Source organism: Bos javanicus, chromosome 26 (genome assembly GCF_032452875.1).
Source record: "Bos javanicus breed banteng chromosome 26, ARS-OSU_banteng_1.0, whole genome shotgun sequence".
Lineage (NCBI taxonomy): Eukaryota > Metazoa > Chordata > Mammalia > Artiodactyla > Bovidae > Bos > Bos javanicus.
In genome coordinates, this window is record NC_083893.1 from 43,951,719 (window position 1) to 43,975,850 (window position 24,132).

At 51.6% G+C, this 24,132-nt stretch overlaps 1 protein-coding gene across 6 annotated transcripts in view; it reads right to left on the bottom strand.

Moving 5' to 3' along the window:
• CTBP2 (C-terminal binding protein 2) overlaps positions 1-24,132 on the bottom strand; it is a 168,284-nt gene that overhangs the window by 48,431 nt on the left and 95,721 nt on the right. For 5 of the 6 annotated variants that reach the window (XM_061403824.1, XM_061403829.1, XM_061403826.1 and 2 more), the window contains exon 3: positions 20-179. The exons of the other annotated variant lie outside the window; for it this stretch is intronic. In XM_061403824.1, the coding sequence (XP_061259808.1) occupies positions 20-77 (58 nt within the window). In that variant the 5' untranslated portion in view covers positions 78-179. The remainder of the gene's footprint in view (positions 1-19; positions 180-24,132) is intronic. 6 annotated transcript variants of the gene reach the window in all.

Sequence of the window (24,132 nt, forward strand, 5' to 3'; positions counted from 1 at the left end):
CAACCACGCTGGCTCTTACCTTCGCAAATTCTGTCCAATCGTTGTCGCTTGACTTTGTGCTTATCCACAAGGGCCATTCTTTATCGAACTTTGCACCTCTCTGATTCAAAAGGCAAAGCGGTCCTCTAAGAACTTAGGGGCCCTCGCAGGAGTCTGCGGGCATTACGCCACTACGCGCCCTGAAACGAGGAGAAAAGAAGCCTTACTCTCTGGACACCCTGGGGGCAAGGACAACCGGTCATTCAGGCTTGGCTGCCACTTGCGACAAGGGGACCTGCCCTGGGGGACTTGTTCTCCTCCAAGGCTGGAGACAGGGTTTGCTCCCTGTCCCTGGGACAGTCTCCTGCCTCCGAGGGAAGCGGGCGAACAAGACAAAAGGTCATCAGTTCCTGAAAGCGGTCAGCAGCACCATCTGCAGCTCTTGCTGTTGACGGCCAACGCCAATCACTGACCAACCTGGGTCAGGATACTTCGGCCTCCAGTGCCAGAAACCAAGTGACAGCCAGTGGCGTCGCTCTGTAACCTCTGGAAGCTGCAACGGGACAGAGGCAGGGACCAGCCCGGACTGCCTGGGAGCCCACCCCAGTGTCTGGAGGGACGCAGGGACCAGCTGGGGCTGCTCTCCCACTGCCATCCCCCAGGCGGTTTCCAAAACTGCCCTTTGGCCACCGCTCAGCACCTTTCAAACCCTTCCCCCACCGCCCAAGGAGGGGGCAGGAATGGATGCCCCACCTAACCAAGGCTTGCCCAATTCCACCTTCCAAAGCCTTGCTGGCTTCCAGGGGGGCCACTGCTGGGGTCTGCGGCCTGTGCCTGTCCCACTCCCGTGGTGTTTCAGGCACAGGAGGAGGGGTCTCCCATTTGGGTTGGGGTATTTGGGCCACTCCCGAGGCATTCCACTGCCCATTTTGGGGAGAAAAGTCAGGGCTGCCTGTTTGGGGAGGCCCTGACCTTCATCCCCTGCTCAGCCAATGTGCCAGTTGAGGCCATAAATCATCATCTGCAACCTCCAAAGCCTTAGAGCTTCTGATTCATTGCTGTGGTTATCCTAACACCACCACCAACTGCCACACACACACACACACACACACACACACCCCACCCCACCCCACCCCCAGTTATCCAACATATGAGGAGGGGGCAGGAGACAAACAGGAGGCTCCAGGGTTAATAATGAGAATTGTTATGGGTGGTCATCAATTATGCAGAATGCTGGGAGTTACTTTATCAAAGGTCAGAAAATGCAGGTCTGACTATGAAAAGGTAGGTGACTTCCTGGAAGTTAATGGCTAATTTCTCAGCAATGAGGCTGAAAAGGCACCCTAAAGATTTATGGCAATAATTATGTGATTTTTTAAAAAAGAACAAGAAAAAAAAAAAAAAAAAGCACAACTTCTAATCACATAAATAATTAAGGCAACATCCAAGAGATACTACATCCTTTCCCAGCCTGGAATGACCCTGTTGGACAAGCAAGGAGATGAAGGTGGTCCTGAAGCGAGCCAGGGCATTGCTGGGAAAATCTGGGTAAACGGAGATGGAGCAGACAGATTTCTAAAACCCTCGGGACTCCGCTGGTGGTCCTGTGGTTAAGACTCCATACCTCCAATGCAGGGGGCAAGGGTTCAATCCCTGGTCAGGGCATTAAGGTCCCGCATACCATGAAGTCAAAAAAAAGTGGCTTCACTTTTGCGGGGCTTTGTGAAAGGTAATCATGCCAAGTGGGGAAGGTGGTTCCTTACTGGCCAACTTGAGACGGACGGACGGAGGAGCAGGAACTCTGGACCAAGGGTTTGTGCCCGAGAGAGCCCCTCAGACAGCAGCTGGCAATTTTCATCTGCGTGGGTCCTGGGGTCTGATCAAGAGATGGCCCTTCCTTCCTTGGCTCCGGAGACAGACCCCACGTTAGCCACAGCACCCGGGGGTGGGAGAATTAATTAGTTAATATTTGTGAAGTGCCGTGGAGATGAGAAATGACAGCATTATCATCCGAGGCAGGATGGGTTTCACACCCTCCTCCTCCTCCTCCAATTCCCTGAGTGAGGTATAATCATTCTTTTTGCTTTCCTTTGAATTTTAATTTGTATAATTAGATGGCTTCCTGAAAAATTGATAAGTAGAATCTCGATTATGCAATCAAAGGAAAGATCAGGCATCAGCTTACACAAATTGTGTGCGTCTTAGTATTATTTAAAAAAATTTTAAAAAGGGCAACTGACTTCTGTGTCTTGCTTGGGGTGGGGGGTGTGGGGGTGGGGACCAGCCCTTCCATGGGGTTCCCTCCAGGTCTGGTACCTCTCACGACTCAGACTGGCCCTGCTGATGGAGAATTCAGTCGTAAGGGCACCAGGCGGAGGATGGACACTATGGCAGTGACCACTGCTTCAGGTAGCCTCTACCCCCGCCCCCCAGGACTCCCCTCCCCCAGCATTTCTTTTGAAGCAAGGATGTATGCAGTATGACATTTTCCCCCTTCACCCTCCGAAGGAGTGAGATATTTATGAGGACTTAGTGAGCACAACCCTCTTCCTCATGACAGGAACAGGCCCTGCTCAGAACTGGGCTGTAGGCAGTGGTCCCCAGCTGATGTCCCCTGCAGGAATGCCAGCACCCTGCCATGCACACCGGTCCTGGGCTCCCTCGACAGGGCCCCCGAGCGACGCAAGCCAACCTCTGCCCTTACCGTACGCCAGTCTAGTCTCCACGCGTACAGCACAAACTCTGGGCCCCAGGGGTTATTAGTACCATCACCAATTGACACCATCTGGTCAATATTTAACTACAAACAGATAAAGGTCCACACAGGGAAGAAAAACCAGGAGGAGGATGTATTACGTTGTCCCACTTTGAAATGATAAACCTTCGAACCATGGTGGTATAGGTGGGAAGAGTTCTAGAACCCGCTTGCAAAATGACTGTGAACAAGCCAGCTCCACGTTTGCACAACAGGGATGGTGTTGCAAAGAAGCTGTGAGGATGAGATGAGAACACACAGGAAAACAACTGGAGCCCAAGGGCAGGACTCTAAGAACAGCTCAGGACTTTCTCTGCGAGACAGAGGCCTACTTGGACATGGGCCGCCGTCACACTGGATCACCTGCCTCCTGCCGAGGCTGGAGATAAATCGCAGCGAAACTTGAGAAAGGGCAAGAGGAAACTCAGGTCCTTTCTCAAGTAGGAGGGGCCCACAAGCCTTACAGGAAAAAACCCTGCCTTCCCCCGCCCCCCTCCTCCGCCCCTCCTCCCCCCACTCCCCCCAACCCCACTCCCCCCGCCCCCCGCCCAAGGGAAAAGATCTGCCCGAAGTCTCAGCCTGAGATGAAGGGTGTGATCAGGCGCTGAAAGGTTTAGGAATTGAACTTAAAAAGATGCTTGCGTGAGGAAGCTACCTGGGGGAATTCCCTGGAGGTCCACTGTTACTGCTGAGGGCTGGGGCTGATCCCTGGACAGGGAACTATGATCCCAGAGTCAGCACAGTGTGCAGCCTCCAAAAATATAGATAAACACATTGATTAAATAAGAAAAGAAAGCTCCTGGGAGATTCTTGGAGGTACTAGAAGGAAGCTACAGGCCCGGGAGATGTGTCTACGCAGGCTTCAAAGGAGATAAACCTGAGAGTCAACAAAAGGGAGAAAAGAAAGGAAGGCATCACTTTACAAACAAAGGCAAAACACCCCAAAATTGAGACTGAGGAAAAGGAAAGGTTCCCCACTCACCACTTTGGGACTAAAATCTGGGCAGATTAACTAAACCACAAGCAGCCCTGCTGGTCAGGACCAAATCACTATAATGACCAAAACCTAGCCATCACTAATTGGCATTCTCAACATCTCAAATAAGTTTCTAAGACCCCCTCAGTTTATTTTTTCCAGTTTCAAGTCTTCTTAAAGATTAGGCAGATGAAGGAATTTACAGAAAATAAACGATGTCTTCAATGATGTCTCTCAAAGTGAAAATTCCTCTAAAACCAGTTAACGGTGATGGTAGCCTTCGATTCTTTTAAGAAAATCTATGTAAACTTTATGTTAATAAAGACAGACCAAGTATAAGAGATGCCTTCAGCCCCAGCAGCATTGGATCCTGAGGTCTCTTGCCTTTCTGAGCCTGGGATCCCTAAAGCAATGACACCACTCCTGGGGTCCCCTTTACCAAGGCCGACAAGGATAGGGTCATCTCACTAACTTGTGCATGACCATCCAGGTAAAGGCAACACCAATGACCAAAAAACCCTCTGCTTCTTCACGTTGTACCAAATAAAGCCAAGGGCTTCAGGTTACCCTGGAAAAAGCCTCTTCCAGAATCTTTAGAAGCCAAACAAACATCAACAGCAGATGATAAGCTGGGTAGAATCCTTGGGGCTCTCCAGGTGGTGCTAGTGGTAAAGAATCTGCCTGCCAATTCAGGAGTAATAAGAGACTCAGGTTCGATCCCTAGGTTGGGAAGATTCCCTGGAGGAGGGCACGGCAACCCATTCCAGTATTCTTGCCTGGAGAATCCCATGGACAGAGGAGCCTAGTGGGCTAAAGTCCATAGAATCACAAAGAGTTGGACACGACTGAAGCAACTTAGCATGCAAGAATCCTCATAAGAGGTGGATGTGGGTTGTGATCGTCAACTATGCCTGAAGGACCAGTTAAAATCCAGATAGAACAAAAGAAGCTTCCTACAGGAGAGGTGACTCACTGGAAAAGGCCCTGACGCTGGAAAGATGGAAGGCAGGAGAAGGGGGTGACAGAGGACAAGATGGCTGGATGGCATCATCGACTCGACGCACATGAGTTTGAGCAAGCTCCGGGAGCTGGTGATGGACAGGGAGGCCTGGTGTGCTGCAGTCCATGGGGTCGCAGAGTTGGACACAACTGAGCGACTGAACTGACAGGAGTGAGCGATCAGTGGGAAAAACACTGGCGTAGCCTTTGGTCAAATGGTGGACACAACACCCCAGTTAATAACAAAAATGATTAAAACTGCACTATTCAACAAAATAATCTATGGCTAGAATCTAAAAAAGAGTGGATATATGTATACATATAACCACTGATTCCCTTTGCTGTACATCTGAAACTAACACAACATTGTAAATTAACTATACTCCAATAAAAATTTAATAAATAAATGTTTAAAAAAAAAAACCACTGCACTTTAAGAAAAAGCAGCTTTGGGGGAAGATCACTTGTGGGAAATGAGTTTATTGAAGTTAATCTTATCCACATCCAAAAACTACCACTGCTCCCTGATTATGACTCAGTAGCTTTGGGGCATATTTGGGTTTTGAGGGAAGAGGGGAACGTGTGCACTAGCAGCACTGAAAGGTGCTCGGGGACACTGACTCTCCACCCCCCACCCCAGGGGTGACCAAGCAAGACCCTTCAACACACACCGAGGCTCCATCTGATTCCTGGAGTCTCCCACACTGTTTGACTCTCTGCAACTCCTTGGACTGTGGCTAGCCCGCCAGGCTCCTCTGTCCATGGGATTCTCCAGGCAAGAATGCTGGAGTGGGTTGCCATGCTCTTCTCCGGGGGATCTTCCCTACTCAGGGATTGAACCTGGGTGTCCCGCGTTGCAGGTGGCTGCTTTAAGGTCTGAGCCACTAGGGAAAGCCCAAGGTGGTTTGTATTTCCCCAGGGTGACAAGGTCACACCCTGTCACATGCCCTCCATCTGATCCACAGGCCCCACCCTTGAGCCCCTGGGGCTGACGCAACACCAGTGTCCCAGAGAGAAGTGCAGATGACTCCAGAGCTGTGAGCACAGGGCCGCCACCCTCTCCAACACTAGAGGCCAGGCAGGTTTCAGAATTCACATGGATTTTAAATAGGCAATCCAGTGCTTCTGCCGTGTTATCATGGACCCCCGAAACAGGCAGTAACATTTCTACGCTAGGACACAGGAACACACTTACCCACCTGGATTAATAGAATATACAAGGATATACACTCAACAATTCAGGCCAGGTCAAAATCTGCCACTGAATGGGTTACAAAGAATTTAAGTTTTCAGAGCTTTTTACAATTTGGATGTGAGGTTAAGGAATTGTGGGTCTATGATCCCCCCAACCCCCATCTAAACTCCACCAAACCATTTTCGGGGGCTTTGAAGGAGAAAAACAAAGAGTCTGTGATCTATGTCAAGCGTGTGACAGCAGAGAAACATAGAAAGCGACTCTTTTAACAGGTGGAATGCCAGTGCGTCCTGTGAGGTTTGAGGCTGCCAATGTGAAAACCACACTTCCGCTGAGATGACCTCCTTGGCCAGCAAATAATTTCTGAGTGCATCCTTTTGCTTGGTTTAGATTTAGAAAAGATTATCTCCTGGTGTTCAACGTTAAACTCAAGAATTCTAAATATTTTCACTTGCTAAAAAGCTTTCATCAAGAACAGAGGACTGGAGCAAAAACAATTCATGATTTTCCTAATTGGTTGTTTTATTTATGTCATGATGAAAATTAAGTGTTGGTGAAGAAAACGAGACACTTCTGTGTTAAGAATTTTCACACATTTTTAAAGCACCTGAATGGACAAATATGCTCAAAATAAATATTACTCATTCTAATACTAGAGAATTCTTTAAAAAATAAAATGAAACTAAAAGGGTAAAGGCAAATAAGCAAACTTTCACCCAGATTAGGAAGTGTCAAATGACACCTTTTATTTCCATTGTGCTGAGACTGGGGAATCGTAAGACACACAAGTGAATATTCCTGTTCCAACTTTCTGATCCCTTCCTCCTTTGGCAATTCTGATCGATCGCTGAAGAGTCTAGTTGAGCGGGGTGAAGGGATGAGCACCCTCAATTTCTCCGTGGACAGAGGAAGCCCCATCCTGACCGGAGGACTGATCCTTTTTCACATATTACATGCAAGAAATTATCAAAACAAGTTTATATCTGAGCGAGTAAAAGTGAACAGAGGAAGAAGCCAGAACGTCAGAAAGTTTGGAAAGGTCTCACGAAATGCCTTCAGAGGAGCCTTGGCCATGGTGCGGCTTTTGGGGTGGCCCCTCTGTGCCCCGAAGATCGCCTGAAGGTGATGCCTGCAAGCCATGAAAGGACTGGGCGCCCATGTGCACTTGCTGTGGTCCAGTATGGAGTAAAAGCATGGATAACTGATGTCTGCTGGGGCTTGGACCCGGGGGCACCGAAGCAGGAGCCACCTGGAGACAGCTAACGGAGGTCATATGAGAAACTCGTGCTAGACTTTAAACACAGACTATGGAAGGGAGCTGGGATGCCAGGTGGGGAGTAAAGAAGCTCTAACCTTTGAAAGGCCACTCTGGAGTATTTGCTTTATTCTCATGAGTTGCACTTGCATTTACAGCAATTTGTTGGTTATCAAATAGCAACAATGAGATCTTAAATGTTTAAAAAGCTTGATGGGAGATTTTGCAGACATCTGCTTCTTGATTTCTTGCCACTGGGAGGCCCTAGAACCTAGACTGGCTTCGCTGCGTCCAGCTTCCATCAGGGACACAACTGCTTTGCTGCCCTTGTGAGGTCCCAGCCCACGTGCTCGTGACACTGTGCAGCCTGGAAACAACGTACATGGGGAGGAGGTCTGTGGTCTCAAAGCCGATGGAAACACCAGGAGGTCCAACCTTCTGTTCTGGTCATTCCTGGAGCAGGCCCACCCAGAGGAGGCCGGGCGCCCAGCAGTGGGGCCTGTCGGCCAGCAGAGGGCACTGCACACCCTGCAGGGCCTTTCTGAGGCGGCAGAGGCCAGAGCTGCTTTGCCGGGACTCCTCTTGGCTCCTTTCAATCTAACTTGGACTCTGTGAGAATCTGGAGAAAATGAGACCAGATACCTCGAAAAGGGAAGGTCTGAGATGGCTTCAGGATGACGGGCTGCACGTCCCCTCAATCTCAGGATGCAAAAGGGACAGAAGAGACCTCCAACCTCCCTTAGAGCAACAGGTGTTTAGCCTTTAGGAAAAACGACCAGCCATGGTACAGGAACAGGGCATAAAGATCAATCCCCTCGCCCCCAGCTCGCTCTCTCCTGGGCTGGTAGCCAAGGTTTCCCTTTTAGAGCTGCGGGAGAAAGAGAGGTGGGTCACAGAGCAGGGGGGCTCAAGGTCCTGGGCTTGGGGGTCCTGAACCAAGGAAGGCCATGGACCACCCCGAAGCCATTCTATCTGTGCTTCTCATGTAAAGACACTGATACGTCAAGGAGGAAGGAGCCACGGTGGTGAAAGATGAAGACAAATCAGAGACACAATTTACAAGGAGAGGAGAGGATTGAGGTGGGCCTGGGCAAAGCGCATCGGGGTTTCCATTACAAACCACAGCTCCTGGGGCACTCCACACACCCGCTTAGCTGGAGGCTGCTCCACTGTCCTCAACTCCCGGATCCCTTTGTTGTGAAACAGGGATGACTTCGCGACACGTGACTTAGACAGTAATTTGGAAAGGAAGGTGGAAAAGGGGGGATTTTCCCAACCTTATTCAGGAACTGATTTTGGCTAGAAGCACCAGCTGGGAGGTGGGGGCCTTCGCTCAGGGCCCCTGAATCCACCCCAAAGGCGGCAACCTTTATGGATCTGGCTTCTACCTGCCAGGCTGATCACCTCGTTCTAAAAAAGCTGACATATGGATGCAGTCAATCAGCTCCCTTCTCTGTACCTGCAGGGCACCCAAATGGTTCCTGCTGGAGAAGCAAAGGAGGGGCTGGGGTCGTCCATCAGTGAAGCAGGGGGACACACACCCCACCCCCTCCCCACACCTCTGTAGGACCAGCATCCTTTCTCACCACTGCTTCAAAGCCATTGTTGCCATAGCAACAGATGCCACTGGACAACACGGCTTAGTCTTGGCCTGACTTGGCAAGTGATACCTTTGGAAGGACTACACACACAGAGATCCTGGGGGATTCTGTTGGCTCCAGGAAGCCTGCCTGCGTGAGCCTCTCTGCCCTCTTCTCGCCCTGCCTCTGACACTGCAACCCAGTCCCCAGCTTGTTCCAAACCCACATTAAGTGGGATTCACTCTGACCTCGTGGAGCAGAGTACTCTGTACAGCCCACTTCAGGATGGACAAAACTGAGGCACGGGGGCTACCTCATGCCAGAGGAGAGGCTGAGAGAGGCCAGCAGGTGAGGCCCAGGTCAGGTTCACAGGAGCGGTGGGGGTTCAAGCTGATCCAGTAGAGATGAAGTTATCATCCATGTGAAGGATGGCTGGCTGGCATTCTTTGTCCATGTTCAGAAACCAAGTATCTGGAAAGATTATCTCAAAAACAAACAGCAGAGCTCACTCCAAAAGTGAAGGAGTAGGGACCCACCTTCTCAAGTTCAGTGCCAGATGGATCACAGGGTCACCAGTCAAGAACCAAAGCCAAGCAAGGCTTTTGAACACACTCGCAGCCCAGACTGAGGCACGCAGGTTGGGAGGAGCGCTTCTTGGGACCTGGGCTTGACTCCCACGCAGCTCAGCTCATCCTGTCCCAGGTCATCACTCAAGGGTATGGCCAGGGCAGGAGCGCTCCACAGGCCTGGGGCCAGCCCATCCTTTATTGCAAAGGATGAGCTGCTTGCACAAAGGCAGACACGCAGGAAGGCCAACTCAGGCCTTGGGATCAGAGTAAGAACTCTGTATCACGACAGATACTCTGCATCCGGATCTTTACAAATATCCAAACCCCATCGTCATGTTGCTCTACCAGGAAAGGCAGTGGGCTGCACCTGGGGAGGCGCAGGGAAGCCCACACGACACCGTGTTCCGAAGCAAGCGTTTTCTAGAAACGTTAGTAGGGAAATCAGACAGGACGAATCCCAGAGAGTCTTTTCGTTAGAAAAGAGGTTCTTCCCAGACCTTATCTTTTCAACCTGAGTCATGGAAAGGAAAATCTTCATCTTCTACATAACTATTTAACAACATGAAATAGAAGAGCTTGGGGCTATTCGTTTTGCTTCACGCGGTTTTGAGCTGGAGGACGGGGAGTGTAACGCCCCCGGGGGTGGGAAGGGTTGGGGGAGCCAGCTTTGTTCGTCCATGACGAAAGGGGGAGAGGCAGCGAGAGGCTGGGGGTGGGGTGAAGCGGGTGTCACCTGTGTGTCGCATGAATCCATCTTAGCCGATCAAATTAAGAAAAAAGAAGGGAGTTGCTAACTAGCTGTTTTTGTTGTGCTGTTCATTTCAGGGTATTCTTAACCAGTCTCCTTGAATTCCCCCCGCCACGGACTCCTGGCTGGCTTCCACGGCTGTGAGGGTGAATGATGCCATTTCTGCCCTGTGTGAGGCTCCGCATCTTCTGGGCTGTGGCTAAAGTGTGGCCTGGTGTTGAGCAGTTGCCGGGACTGGGGAGAGGAGGTGGCCGCAAGGCTCCACCCTCCCCAAGAATTTTCTAGGTGTGAATCCTTGTCATGATCAGTTCGGTTCTTCGCGGACTGGGCTGGTGGGGGAGGATGGGGCGTGTGTGAGAAGAGGGGCCTGTTTATACAATTATGGCTGACAGTGTGCTTAACACCCAAGGATCCTCATTTCACATCAAATCCTACCAAAGAAGTCTTGACAAGGTGATGGCCATTTAAAAGTCTGCTGGGCTAATGTATGTGGATGCTCTACACGTTGGGGTCCCCACCACCCCAAGGACAGGGGAAGGGGGCTCCAAGGGGCTGGACATCTGGACGCCATGCTCATGTCCCAGGACCAGACAACCCATGGGGATGAGAAGATGATCTTCTGGGGGAAGGCAGGCTCCTGAGTACCCCCTCCTGGCTGCACTGGGCCTCCTGCCTGATAAGCCCAGACTGCTCAGCTGTGGGCTGAGTATATGGACCCCCAAAGGCTTAACACAGTTTCTACTAACTGCCCACAGCCACACCACCCTGTCATGGACTGAATTATGCACTGATTATCACCATTTATGTTGAAGTCCTAAGCCTTAATTCCTCAGTGGCTTTTTATTTGGAGATAGTCTTTATGGAGATAATCAAGTTAAACTAAGGCCCTAATCAGAGGATGGCATCACCTAATCCAAGGTGATGGACAGCACCACCGACTCAATGGACAAGACTCTGAGCAAACTTCGGGAGATGGTGAAGGACAGGGAAGCCTGGTGAGCTGCAGTCCAGGGGGTTGCAAAGAGTCAGACGTGACTTACTCAGTGATTGAACAACAACAATCAAAGGTGAGCAGGGATCCTTCTAAAAGGGGAAATTTGGACACAGAGATGTGGACAGAAGAGCACATGAGGCACAGGATGAAGACGGCCATTTACAAACCAAGAAGAGAGACCTGGAATAGAGCCCCCTTCCCAGCCCACATGGGGTACTCTGATTATTCACTGCAAGGGCTGAAGTTAAAACTGAAGCTCCAATACGTTGGCCCCCTGATGCAAAGAGCCAACTCGATTGGAAAAGGCCCTGATGCTGGGAAAGATTGAAGGCAGGAGGAGAAGGGGACAACAGAGGATGAGACGGTTGGGTGGTATCACCGACTCAATGGACTTGAGCTTGAGCAAGCTCAGGGAGATGGTGAAGGACATAGGAACCTGGCGTGCTGCAGTCGATGGGGTCACAAAGAGTCGGACACGACTGAGCGACTGAGCAACAACGCTGCAGTCCTCAGAAGCCAAGCCCGACACCTGCTCTCAGATCTCTGCCTCCAGAACAGTGTGACAATACGTTTCTGCTGCTTGAATGGCCCGGCGGTAGCGCTTTGTCATGGTAGCCCTAGCGAACCACGCCTCGGGGTGATATTGGGGTGACTGCCCCCTGAAACCTGTCTGGGACCTTGTACCAGTGATGCTGAGGAAGCGCAGGACCAACTTGGTGGGAAGCCCAGCTGCAGTGAAGAGGCGGCCTCTACAGGTCCTGGCCTTACTGCAGAGTGCCGTGGCAAACCACGTCCAGCCACGAGTTTGAACGCACAACCGATATTGACATGCCTGTGGCTGTGCCCCGGGCTGTTCTGCCGGGCACCAGGCTCTGGCTGGGGGACCGAGGGGCTGTGGGCCCAGCACAAACTCCCACAACCCTTGAGAAGACAAGGGTTGTCTCCCCTCCTGGAAGACACACCAGCACTTCCAAGGGAGACACACAAATGGTGCCAACCTTACTTTGCTTTCAGCTGCGTTCTGCTCCCCAAATCCAGTCTCTTCTGAACACCCTGGCTCTGTGTCCTCTGCATTAGCTGCAGGTAGACGTGCCCACCTGGGTGCCAGGGGCAGGGGAAGGGTGTCCCACACCACCACCCTGTCCCTTCTCCTCGGTCAAGTACAGGCAGACCTTGTTTCCAACTCGGCAGGAATCTGCCCAGGGTCTGCAGGGCCCTTTGAGGTGCTAGCAAGCAGATGACTGGGCTGTGCCTTGAACACCAGGGTCTGGGTGGTAACAGTCTGGGGCCAGGTTCTGTGAGGGATCTGTATTCTGTACACAGTGATGAGACACTGTTTCTGCTTTGGAGCTCAGGGTGAACGCTGGGGCTCAAATTGCCTCCATTAACATGCCATCAGGGCAGCGCGTACATCTCCACGCTTCCAAACTTCCTGGGAAACTCTGAACGGAAGTCATCTCTGACTCTATGAACACACGCACACCCCAGGACACAATCGGCAGGCGCTGGCCAGGGCCGCCCTTCACGCCCAGCAACACGATGAGCCAAAGAGCCGGCACAGGACGAGCCGCTGCCCAGGATCCCCAAGAAGGTGGTGGGGACAGGTCGGTGTGATCTACCCGGCTCCTGCGAGGGCTGCCTAAACCCAGAACCCCAGGGACGTGGCCGCTCTGCACGGCCCCCTGCTGCTGGCATAGAGGTGCCCAGGGAACAGTGAGGAAGGGGCGTGAGCTGTCAGGGGACCGTGGAGGATTTTCAGACCCTTCTTAAGAGGTTGATGACCTTCCCTCTTCTCTGCTCAGGACAGACTCCATCTTTGCTATGGAGACCAGAACAACAAACACACGCGCCCCCAGTGACCCCACCTCCTGTCTATTCTCTGCTGCTAAAGAACAGACTTGATCACAGCAACTGGGCAGGTGTGTGGGATGCACTGCTGAGACCCTGCCATCTTGGGCGTCTTCTCTCTCCCTCTCCCCACCCCTGGCCTTCCTCTCCCTCCCGGGAATCCAGCTGCCAAGTTGTGAGCTGCCTTATGGGGCTGCCCAAACACCCAAGGTGGCCAGTGAGGAACCAAAACCCACTAACAAGCACCCAAAAGGCCTCCCCCAGTCGAGCCTCCAGATGAGGTGGCAACTCGGGCGCACACGCTGCTGGCAATTACCATGAGAGACCTCGGTCAGGGCACCCAGCCGAGCTGCGTTGGATTCCTGACCTGAGAAGATGCCAAGGGAAGGTTTTGCTGTTTTAAGACCTGGTAAATTTTGAGGCGGTCTGTCGCGGAGCCATAGACAACTAATACAACACTCTCTGGCTGGATGGCATCACCGACTCGATGGACAGGAGTTTGAGCAAGCTCTGGGAGTTGGTGATGGACAGGGAAGCCTGGTGTGCTGCAGTCCATGGGGTCGCAAAGAGCTGGACATGACTGAGCGACTGAAGCGAACTGAACCACGTCTGTCAAACTCACCAGTACAGTCGTTCAACAGATAGACAAAAGCAGTAATACATCTGCACCACAACGGCGCCAAGTTTCTATTACCTACGGGACAGAGAATGCTAACAAGAGGCCGGCTGGCTGCTGTAAATCCCCGGCTGCTCACGCTGACACGAGGGGTGTCTGTGATATATCCAGCTATGTAAAGCCTAGGTGAGCTCCGTTCTGTGCACACCAGCGATGCCCACAGGCCTGGAGAACGGGGCAGCTCGCGGCGTTTTCACTGATCCCAGATGTGTCCATAAATTCCAGGGCTGCGCTCAGTGTGCACAGAGTTAACTCGGGCACCCTGGGGTCTCCACTCTGACGCGCACACACCCATAAATCTGGAACATTAAAAAGACCTCCCCAGTCTGGGGCCCCACGTTAAGAATGCAGCCTTGGAGGCCACCCCTCTGCATGGGAATGCGCTGGATAAACAGGCCCTCATGCTTTCTTATTCTTAGAAGAAGTCCTTGAACTGCAACTGCTATTTAAGCGGAGAGCAAAAAGGAGGCAGGTGATATGAAAGTCAATCAGCAGAGCATTTCTGAGCTTCCCGCATGCGAAAGGGCAGAGGGGAGCTTAAGATACCAGCAAGCCTGCCCGGAACCCGAGGGGCAAAAAAAGGGGGCACGGAGCGTAACACACAATCGTCCATATATGCTCACGTGGTCCTTGGTGATTTCTTGGAACCATGGCATTTCTGGAACATTCTTCGGCCCTCAGCCAGAGACTGAACCCCTAGCTCGTATTTCTGTTCACCCCCTGTAACTCCCTGGTCACCCCAGCTTCAGTTAGCCACTGCCCCAGCCCTAAACTCTATCTAACATGACCCCCTGCCGTGGGAGAGCTAGCTCCCAGACCCTGAGGGAGGGAGCAGCCATAGAAGGAAGCCAAGAGCCATAGAAGGAAGCCAAGAGCCAGATCAGCAAAAGAGAAAAACTGGTCTGTAAACACATTAAACCAAGCCCAGAGAGAAGGGACCCAGCCCCCAGAAGGGCTCCTTGGGGGAGTGGGACCGTGCGGAAGGGAGGCCTCCCACAGTACCGTTTGCACCCACAGCTGTTAGTTTAACCACAGCGACCACTCAGGGAGGATTTAATGGGCTGCAGGCTCGACTCCAAGCGCTTGCGGAGGGTTAACTCCAGCACACAGATAGCCCGAAAATACACTCTGCAGCACTGAATTCAACAGCGATGGTGTCTAGCGGCACACAGCATGCCCCACCTCATCGCCCACTTCAGTTACCACACAGGCCCCGGGGGAGGCTTTGGGCAAGTCCCCAGCACCCCAGCTGTCACAGGGCAGAGGTGCAACCCCGATCCCAGGCACTTGCAGAAGAGTGAGCCCAGAGGAAGCCTAAATCCCTCCAGATAAAGTCCCAACCCGGGGCCCCGCAACTGCTCGAAATACCCTCTTCTCAGGATCTGCTGGTCTCCAAGCTATCGTGTAAAGGCCAAAACAGCAGCATCACCTTCCAGCCTCCAGAACAGATCCGGCCTCTGGTCAGATGGTGGTGGGCTGTTCTCCCGGAGGAGGGGCATCAGTTCCAGAAACTTCCATGGGCCTGGGACCCCAGCTTGATCCCTCCCAGCCCCACCACAGGCAACGGCTTGTCTGGGTCCCACAGGTGAGGTGCACCTATTGGGGACCTGCCTCCTGGTCATCCTGTGCCCCCTGGGCTTGATGAGCTGTGATCACACCCAGACCCACATGCAAAGCTGCCAGATTCTAGAAGGTTCCCTCATAGTGAGGTGGCTGGGTCCTTCACTGCAATCTTGGGTCATTAGTCTTCATTATACCTCTCTTTTTCAAGTTTTTTTTTTTTTTTTAAATGTGGACCATTTATAAAGTCTACTGAATTTTACAATACTTCTTTTTAAAATAAATACTTTGCCATACATCAACATAACTCAGCCATAGGTATACATTTGAATGTCCCTTCTTAAATCTCCCTTCCACTTGCCACCCCATCCCACCCACCTAGGTTGTCACAGAGCACTGGATTTAAGCTCCCTGCATCATACAGCAAATTCCCACTGCCTATCTAATTCTACGTAAGATATCGGATATGTTTCCATGCTACTCTCTCAATTCGTCCCACCATCTCCTTCCCGCACTGGGTCCCCAAGTCTGTTGCTAGATCTGTGTCTCTGCTGCCACACTGCAAACAGGTTCATCTATTCTACATTTTGTCTCCATGCGGCACGTGGGTCTTAGCCCCCTGATGAGGAATCAAACCCATCACACCCCTTGCATTGGAAGGCAAAGCCTCGACCCCTGGATGCCAGGAAAAGGCCCCACATTACACCGCAAGGTGGAAGCCGTAGCTCTCCACGGGGGATCTGCCCAGCTCTATGGGGACCCAGGGTGGGCTCAGCTCCCTCCCAACTAGGTCTGGGGACAGAAGAGAGACCCGCTGAAACAGGAGGTAGTGCTTTTATTCTCAGAGGGGAACTCAGCAAGGGTTAAATGAATTTTTAGCAACACAACTTATGAAAACGGCCCCAGTACAATTTGATGAGGTCAGCGAGTAGAGAGACCTAATGACACTTGTAAGAAAAAACATCTGTCGGGGTCGAAAGGTCGGCAGGAAGTGAGTGGGACTGATGCGGCTCTGATTGGCCAGACCTACACTCCTAGAAAGAGAGACACATGGCTTAACTTAGCCCAGAGGAACAAAAAGCCCCTTTCAATTGTCCTTGGAGCAACCCCACCCCCCGCTACACAAGAGGCCAGCCCCTGAGCTAAGAACTCCGTCCAGGACCCTGACTGGCAATTAGGTCTTTGTTCACCCGCTGGCTGATCAGCCAGAGAGGCCAAAATATTCCTGAAGGAGCAGTCATCTTTAAAGAGAATGAGGTTCTTAACAAAATCCCCAGTTTTACTTTTTGGTTGGAAAACAACAGGGGTCAGTCGAATAGCAAATATTTCAATAATCCATCACTGCGAAAACCAAAACAAGGGGTTTTGGAAAAACAGGAAATCTTGGTACATATCATGGCTTAAACTAGGGCCAAAATCATCTGTTGACAAAACCCAGCCTCCAAAGCCTCCTGGCCTGTTCCGCCCAGTTTGAGTGTACCCCCTAAGCCTCCTTGGGACCCTGCCTGTTCCCTCAGGTGACAGGCTGGCCTGGCCTTTGTCCCTCTGACTCAGGACACAGGGCTGGGCGGCCTGCTTCCTGTCCACAAGCTCACAGGAGGGTCTTGGGAGGAGGCGGCCCCCTGACCTGCCACTGCAGGAACCAGGCCTGGGGCTTTTCATGAACCGGGGCCCTTTCAAGCATCTCACTGGAGTCACATAAAACGAGGAGGCCTTCTGGAATTAGTGTTCTGTTTATCCTTTGTAGACAGCTAGCAGAGCTGAGTTACACAGAAGCCCGGACTCTTGAGCAGACAGCCCACGGGTTTTACCTGAACTCAACCCTCTGTGCAGGCTGCAAAGCCTGTACCCAGCTCCACCCACCTCCGCAAGACCCGGCCTCCTTCTCCCTCCTACCAGGCAGGAGAGGAGTCAGAAATTCAGTTTCCAATCTTCCCAAAGACATCCACTTTCAAGAGGACAGGCACAAGAAAGGTTTCAAAGAAAGGGACCGAAAGTTCTTCAGTTGACAGGTAAAGCTAACCCTGCCACTGCCAACTCCACTCTGTGCCCACGAATTTCTGCCTTTTCTTTACCAGCCACGAGCACCAGGAGGACGGTGGCAACACGGCACGGGGTGAGCACGTATCATCACCATACATCCGTTAAAACGTGAAGCCACACAACGTACGCTCAAAGATCACAGAACCGAGCCAGCCAGATCCTGAGACACCTCATCACCACCAAACTCCATTTCCCAGGGCACGCTGATTTTCTAGGACCTGCAAAATGTCTCTATACCAACAGGAAAGGCAGAAGCAGGTTTCTGTGTTCTAATTATATATAAACGGTCTGGTATGTTGCATTACATAACTTTTCTACACAGTTGGTAACCTAAAGGAGAATTTTTCTAAAGTCCAGACTTAAGTAGAAAATGCTGTTTCAGGATTCCGGTGGGTTTTGTTGGTTTATGGAGAAGAAAATCACCTGCAGCTCTGTGAAGAGTTAATAGTCATGCAATCTCATGTAAGAAATGAGAACTTAAAATTCAGTCCCTAAGCTTGTTCCTTGGAAGGAAAACTATGACAAACCTAGACAGCGTATTAAAAAACAGAGACATCGCTCTGCCGACAATGGTCCATACAGAGAAAGTTATAGTTTTTCCAGTAGGCATGTATGTATGTAAGAGCTGGACCATAAAGAAAGCTGAGCTCCAAAGAACTGATACTTTCAAACTGTGGTGCTGGAGGACTCGAGAGTCCTTTGAACAGCAAGATCAAACCAGTCTATCCTAAAAGGAAATCAACCCAGAATATCCATTGGAAGGACTGATGCTAATACTCCAATACTTTGGTTACCTGATGTGAAGAGCCAGCTCATTGGAAAAGACCTTGATGCTGGGAAAGATGGAAGGCAAAAGGAGAAGGGGAAGGCAGAGGATGAGACGGTTGGGTGGCATCACTGACTCAATGGACATGACTTGGAGCAAACTCCAGGAACAGTGACAGACAGGGGGGCTGGGCGCGCTGCAGTCTGTGGCGTCCCAAGAGGTGGACATGACTTAGCGACTGAACAACAATAACAACTCTCAAATGAGGCCAACTGTGGTGGAAAATGGGGGGAAACAGAATACGTAACTTCGAACAATAATGTGATACAGATAAGATTTCGTTTGGGGCCAAGACTTGCCTGATTCACAGATTCCTGGACCCTAAGAAGGGCTACGGCTTGAGGTCAGCATACTGTGCCAGCCGACCACCTCCCAGGGCACCGAGGCTGGAGGGAACCTTGCAAGGGAGGGGCCCTCCTCTCAGGATGTCCTGCCTACCGCATGCTTCCAGGGCTTAGAATATCTACCAGCCTCCGGGCTCATCGGGAAAGGACGAGCCCGTGTGGGGTCTGACTGAGCTGCTCTCTGGGGGGAGACAGGATGAGATGGGGGTTCGGGTCCTAAGCAGCTCACCCAGGCCTCACAGGTGAACCGCACGGCTGTCACCCTGATGAACACAGTCCCCTGCCCGGATGGAAACCCTCAGGTCCTTCCTCCCCCAGGGCCACGGGCAGGGAGGTCTCTCCCCCAGAACCAGACAGTTGCCGGAGGGCGGCCGCTGCAAACCACGTCTCCAAGCCACTCTCTGGAGGAGTGAACAGTATGGAGAATTTGAACATATGTGACAGCACGCAGCTGACGTGCACAAGCATTCCACGCAGCCTTTATTTCAGGGCCTCGTGAGCTATTTTTACTCTCCACCGAAACACTGCCAAGGGGATCCACAGAGGAAAGCGAGTGTGCGATAGAGCCGCTCTGGCTACTCCGGCCGCACATGGTTACTGAAGGGACCGGCGCAAGGCACGCTGTCTGCTGCCCTCCCCGAGACAAAGGTCACCAAACAAATCACTCGAAATTATCTGAGTTTTAAAAAAGAAAGAAAAAAAGAAAAGGACACAAGTGGCCTTTAAATGGAAATGCAGTTTTCTTACTCACCTCTACTGGCTGTGATGTTCTACAACGTGTGTGTGTGTGTGTGTGTGTGTGTGTGTGTTGTTCTACAACGTGTGTGTGTGTGTGTGTGTGTGTGTGTGTGTCATAGCCCACCTGCAATACTGGTTCTGAGCAAGTGACCTGCTTGAAACTCCACCTTGGAAACAAGTGGTCATGCTTAAGGAAAAGAGAAAGTTCTGGAGCCATGATCTCTGCCTGCAATTATGCGCTGGGCAGTCATGCAGAAGATCGCCTGTGTCCCGTGTAGGCAGAGCTGTGACCAAGGAGGGCGAGGAAGCCAGGAGAGATTTCAGATGGATAAAAGAGTTTCTCACAGTTAATGACGGGCTGTCGGTGGATGTCAGCCAGACGTGCCCCCCCCAAACCTGGGGGGCACAGTCCAGTCAGGAGACCCCCTTGAGCAATGGGGCAGGGGCACTAAAAAGTGAAGGTGGGGGAGGGACACTCGGCCTCAGACTGTAGATGCTTTGCCCCTGCTCTAGAACCTCCAGCCTGCCCCAGAGGTGTGCCCCAGGACAGCCCACCGCCAGCCCCTACAAGCCGCAGGTTGCCCGACACCCTCGTAATTCTGAACTCTCACGGGATTCCTGCGGAGGGAAACAGCCCTGGTATGATCCACTTTATTTTCACTCAAAACATCCTTCCTGGGACCATCCCAATAAGCTGAGCATACTATTTTCAACTGAGGCCTTGGCATTGTTTAGGAATGTTTTCAGGACTAAGTAAATTGCTAAAGCAAACATCTTATTTTTGTCTCCTAGGACAGCCAAGCTGGGTAAAAATATTTCCTGCCGGGACTTCCAGTGGAACGGCCCCCTCTGGTGGAACCGTCTAAGCAGACACTCGCATCAGGGAAAAAGGCTCTTGCTCTGGACACAGGGGTGCGGACACCCACATGTTCCCTGGGGGTGGTGTCTGCTTCTGGTGTGCACCGCCTCCCCCGCCACCGCCCGAGAAGTCGGGGAAACGTTCCCTTTCCTGCTTGCAACCTCCTCTGATGCACAGCCAACGTGTGAAACCAAAAACCAACTCTTTTGCTCTCTGCTGGAGAAGACAGACCCCAGTCCTTTATCAGGGCGGCCTGGGACTCAGCCCCGCAGTGATCGGGGCGTGGGAGAGGAGAAAAGGGTCCAGAGAAGCAGAGCGGTGGGACAGGACACTCCCCAACCAGGGCCAACGGCACCAAGGCTGGCACTCTGGGGCCCGACGCACGCCGCAGCCGGTCCCAGCCCCTCGGGCCACGGCCACGTGAGCAGCACCACCAGGAGCAGAGCTGCACTGGGACCAGCACCCATAGTCCGAGCACCATTCTCGGTGTTTGCGGCATCACCTCCTCCCTTTTCACAGTCTCGGGAAATAGGTTACTAGCATCAGGGTCCCCACTCCCAACACGTTATCGCAGTGTAGTCCCCACACTGGCCTCTGCGGCAGAGACAAAGCTCATGGGCGTCTGATAGTGTTTTCAAAGGGCCAGATGGGGCGGTGGTGGGAGGGGTAGGGGTGTGCCGCTGAGGCCCACAGTCTACACCCTCCAGCTATGGATAATCAGACAGAAGGTGGCCCTGAACTGGAAGTGGTCAAAACTTCAAGGTCACAAACTTCACTTTTCTTTAGGTGCCCTCATGGTATTGTCACTGCATTTTAAATGAAGGGGTCCTTATCGTTTAGGGATATAAACTGAACCCTTTATTGATGCCAGGAAATAATGGCAAGGCTCTGCTTTAACGTGGCCTGCATAGGAAATGGCCCTTCATGGACGATGTGGATGTTTGGTACAAATTTTCTCTGCTTTTGTATATGTGAGGTCCTCTGTCTGTAACATGCAAGGGCTTCCTTTGGTGGCTCCGATGGTAAAGAATCCACTTGCAGTATGGGAGATGTGGGTTCGATCCCTGGGTCAGGAAGATCCCCTGGAGAAGGGAATAGCTACCCACTCCAGTATTCTTGCCTGGAGAACTCCACAGACAGAGGAGCCTGGAGGACTGCGGGTCTGTGGAGTCGCAAAGAGTCGGACAAGACTGAGCAACTAACACCTTCACTGCCATCTGTACAATGGGGACAGTGTCACCCACTTTGCAGAGCAGCTGTGGGGACTAGATGGTGAAGCAAATTCTTAGCACACGGGGGAGCTTGTTCCGAGTGACGTGTTAGACGGAGCACCCTGCATTTTCCTGGTGGCCCCAATGGCGGCAGGTGGGCAGCCAGCTGGGCTCCAGGGAGCAGGCCAGCACCCGCTGCAGTGTTGAGCACCCCACGTCACATCAGCTGCACCCGGACTTTCCCCACCACAGACTGCACTCAACAGACAATGTGGGTTGACCCAAGACAGAACAGCGAGCAGATAACACACCATCCTCCTCCGTGGGAAGAGGTCTGGAAAGCTGATCACGTGTTACTCCAAGCGCATTTCTGACATGGAATGAGGGTGGGAGATGGCTCTAGTGAGCCGAAACATCCTACCTAGGAAATTCATATGATCTCCTCCTGCATAAGCCTTGTGTAGGCCCACCACACACACATCGTGAGGCCCATCACACCCCGAGGAGGAGTGGCCATTTGCTCACGGGCCTGACTCCAGCCACACAAGGAACCCGTAAGAGGCAGCAAGGGCCCCAACACGGCCACTCCCTGGGCAGTCCTCAAATGGAATCCTTTCTCACGGTGGCAACCCCGTTAAGTTCTTCTCAATACACACAAAAACTGGGGTAAAAAATCTAGGCCCTTGGCTCCCCGCCAGTAGTAAAAAATTAATTGCCACATAAAATTGCTGATTCCTACCAAATGAAGCTCTACGATTTATCAACTCCTGGATGGCACAAACTCAATAGTGGTTTAACTGCATCACCTAAGTTATTGCTGTGTTTTGTATCAGTGACAGCTTTACTGGGAATGAAAGTTTCACAAATTCAATTCTCGCAGGACAAACTTTGAAAGCAAACAAACGCATTAAGCAGACCCAGGTTCCCTCACCCCCTGCAGCTGTGTCACACAGATTCTCAAAAGCCAGAGGGTATCTGGAAGGACGAGATTTTCCTAGCACAGGCCTGGGGTGGGGACTCGCGAAGCTCACTTGCACCAGAATCACTCCCCACCCCCTCCCAGGGGTGCTGCCCTCTGACACCCTGGAACCTCGGCCCTCTGACTTTTAGAACCCGTCATAATATTTCAATTCTGCCTACCTGAAGGAACTCCGGAATTAAAAATTCACGGAAATAAATCATTGCTGATTGCTTTTTTATTTTCAGCCGGGACAATAAATCTATGAATAGCGTATCTGCTGCACCAGACAATCAGGTGAAGACCAACACCGGGCTTCCCAGGTGGCTCAGTGGTGAAGAATCCGCCTGCCCACGCAGGAGACCCAGGTTAGATCCCTGGGCTGGGAAACTCCCTGGAGGAGGGCATGGCAGCCCACTCCAGCATTCTTGCCTGGGAAATCCCATGGACAGAGGAGCCTGGTGGGCTACAGTCCAGGGGGGTCACAGAAAGTCAGACATGACCGAGCACACGAGCAATGCAACCCTGCGGAAACCAAACGGCAGCAACACCAGGCTCCTCAAGAGGCTCTGTTCCAGTTACTTCCCATCACCTCATGGGCTACGACTGCTGCCTTCCTCGCCTAATTCCATATTTGCTGGACTGAAATGGGTTGATCTTTTTCTAATTTGAATCAGGGTAAATTACTTTCCTGTTTATCCACAATCAGTGGAACAGGCAAGTTTCACTCAAGTTTTAAGTTTAGTTCTTCCCAACTCCTGAATATGAGGCCTTTGGAGGAAAAAAAACTTTCCTTTTTTTGGGGGGGAGGGTTCTTAAGGAAAATTCTGTAACACTCACTGATACTTCTTCAAAGCCCTCGCTCTCAAAAGAGAAGCACCCCAAATTAAATTCAAGAATTCGGATTACATTAAAAACACACCAGTATTGGGACTTCCCCTGGCAGTACAGTGGTTAAGACTGCCTTCCAATGCAGGGCATGCAGATGTCATCCCCGGTTGGATAACTAGGATCCCACATGCTGCAAGCCATGGTCAAAAAAACCCAAACAACAAACGAACAGCAATGTCACAACCCGCTCTATAAACGGGCTTTATTTTCTATCTGTATATTCAGAACAGAGGCTCTGAATCCATTTTAGAATCTTATTCTTATGAAAATCGTGAAATACAAAGCAGAGGCTGGTTTCTAAAAAAAAAAAAAAAAAAAAATCAGAGAAGTTACGAGTGTCCAGGCTGCTGACTTTCCCATTTCTGGCCGCACTCCAGTGGGTCCTTTTTGTCACTCAGCCCCTCCCTGCACAGGGACTGGAGAAGGATTGCAGGGGGGCGGGGCGGGTGGCGCGCGGGGGAGATACAGCCTGGGTTTGTGGTCAAGGTCACAGGAAGAAGAGAGAATGAAAACTTTCTGGTTTGGTCACTTGGCTCAAAGCTGGTTTTGTTCTTTTCTTCGTTCTTGGCCAAGTTTTGCATATTTCGGGTTTTAGTTTCACAACCTTCCCTTCCTCACTGGTTTTACTACTGAGCAGAGAACACTCTCTAATGATGATCTTCAAACACCCCCAACAGGTAACCACAGTTGATTCATGTGCAACGTGAGACGCTTGGAGGACTCAAGCTCTGTGACTGGTGACGCAGTGTTCACCACCAGAAACACACCGAGTCATCCTGTGTCTCAGGCCGGACGCCGCTCGCTACACAGACTTCGGATCAATCAGTGAAAGTGAAGTTGCTCAGTCATGTCCGACTCTTTGCAGCCCCATAGACTGCAGCCCACCAGGCTCCTCTGTCCATGGCATTTTCCAGGCAATAGTATTGCAGTGGGTTGCCATTTCCTTCTCCAGGGGATCTTCCCAACCAAGGGATCGAACCCAGGTCTCCTGCATTGTAGACAGACGCTTTATCATCTGAGCCACTGGGTTCAAACCCTCAATCAGGAGGCAGCTTCAGAGAACACCCAGGGATCTCCCAGGTTCGGCAGCTGGAAGGGGAAATCAGGTCTCGGAAGAACACAAACAAA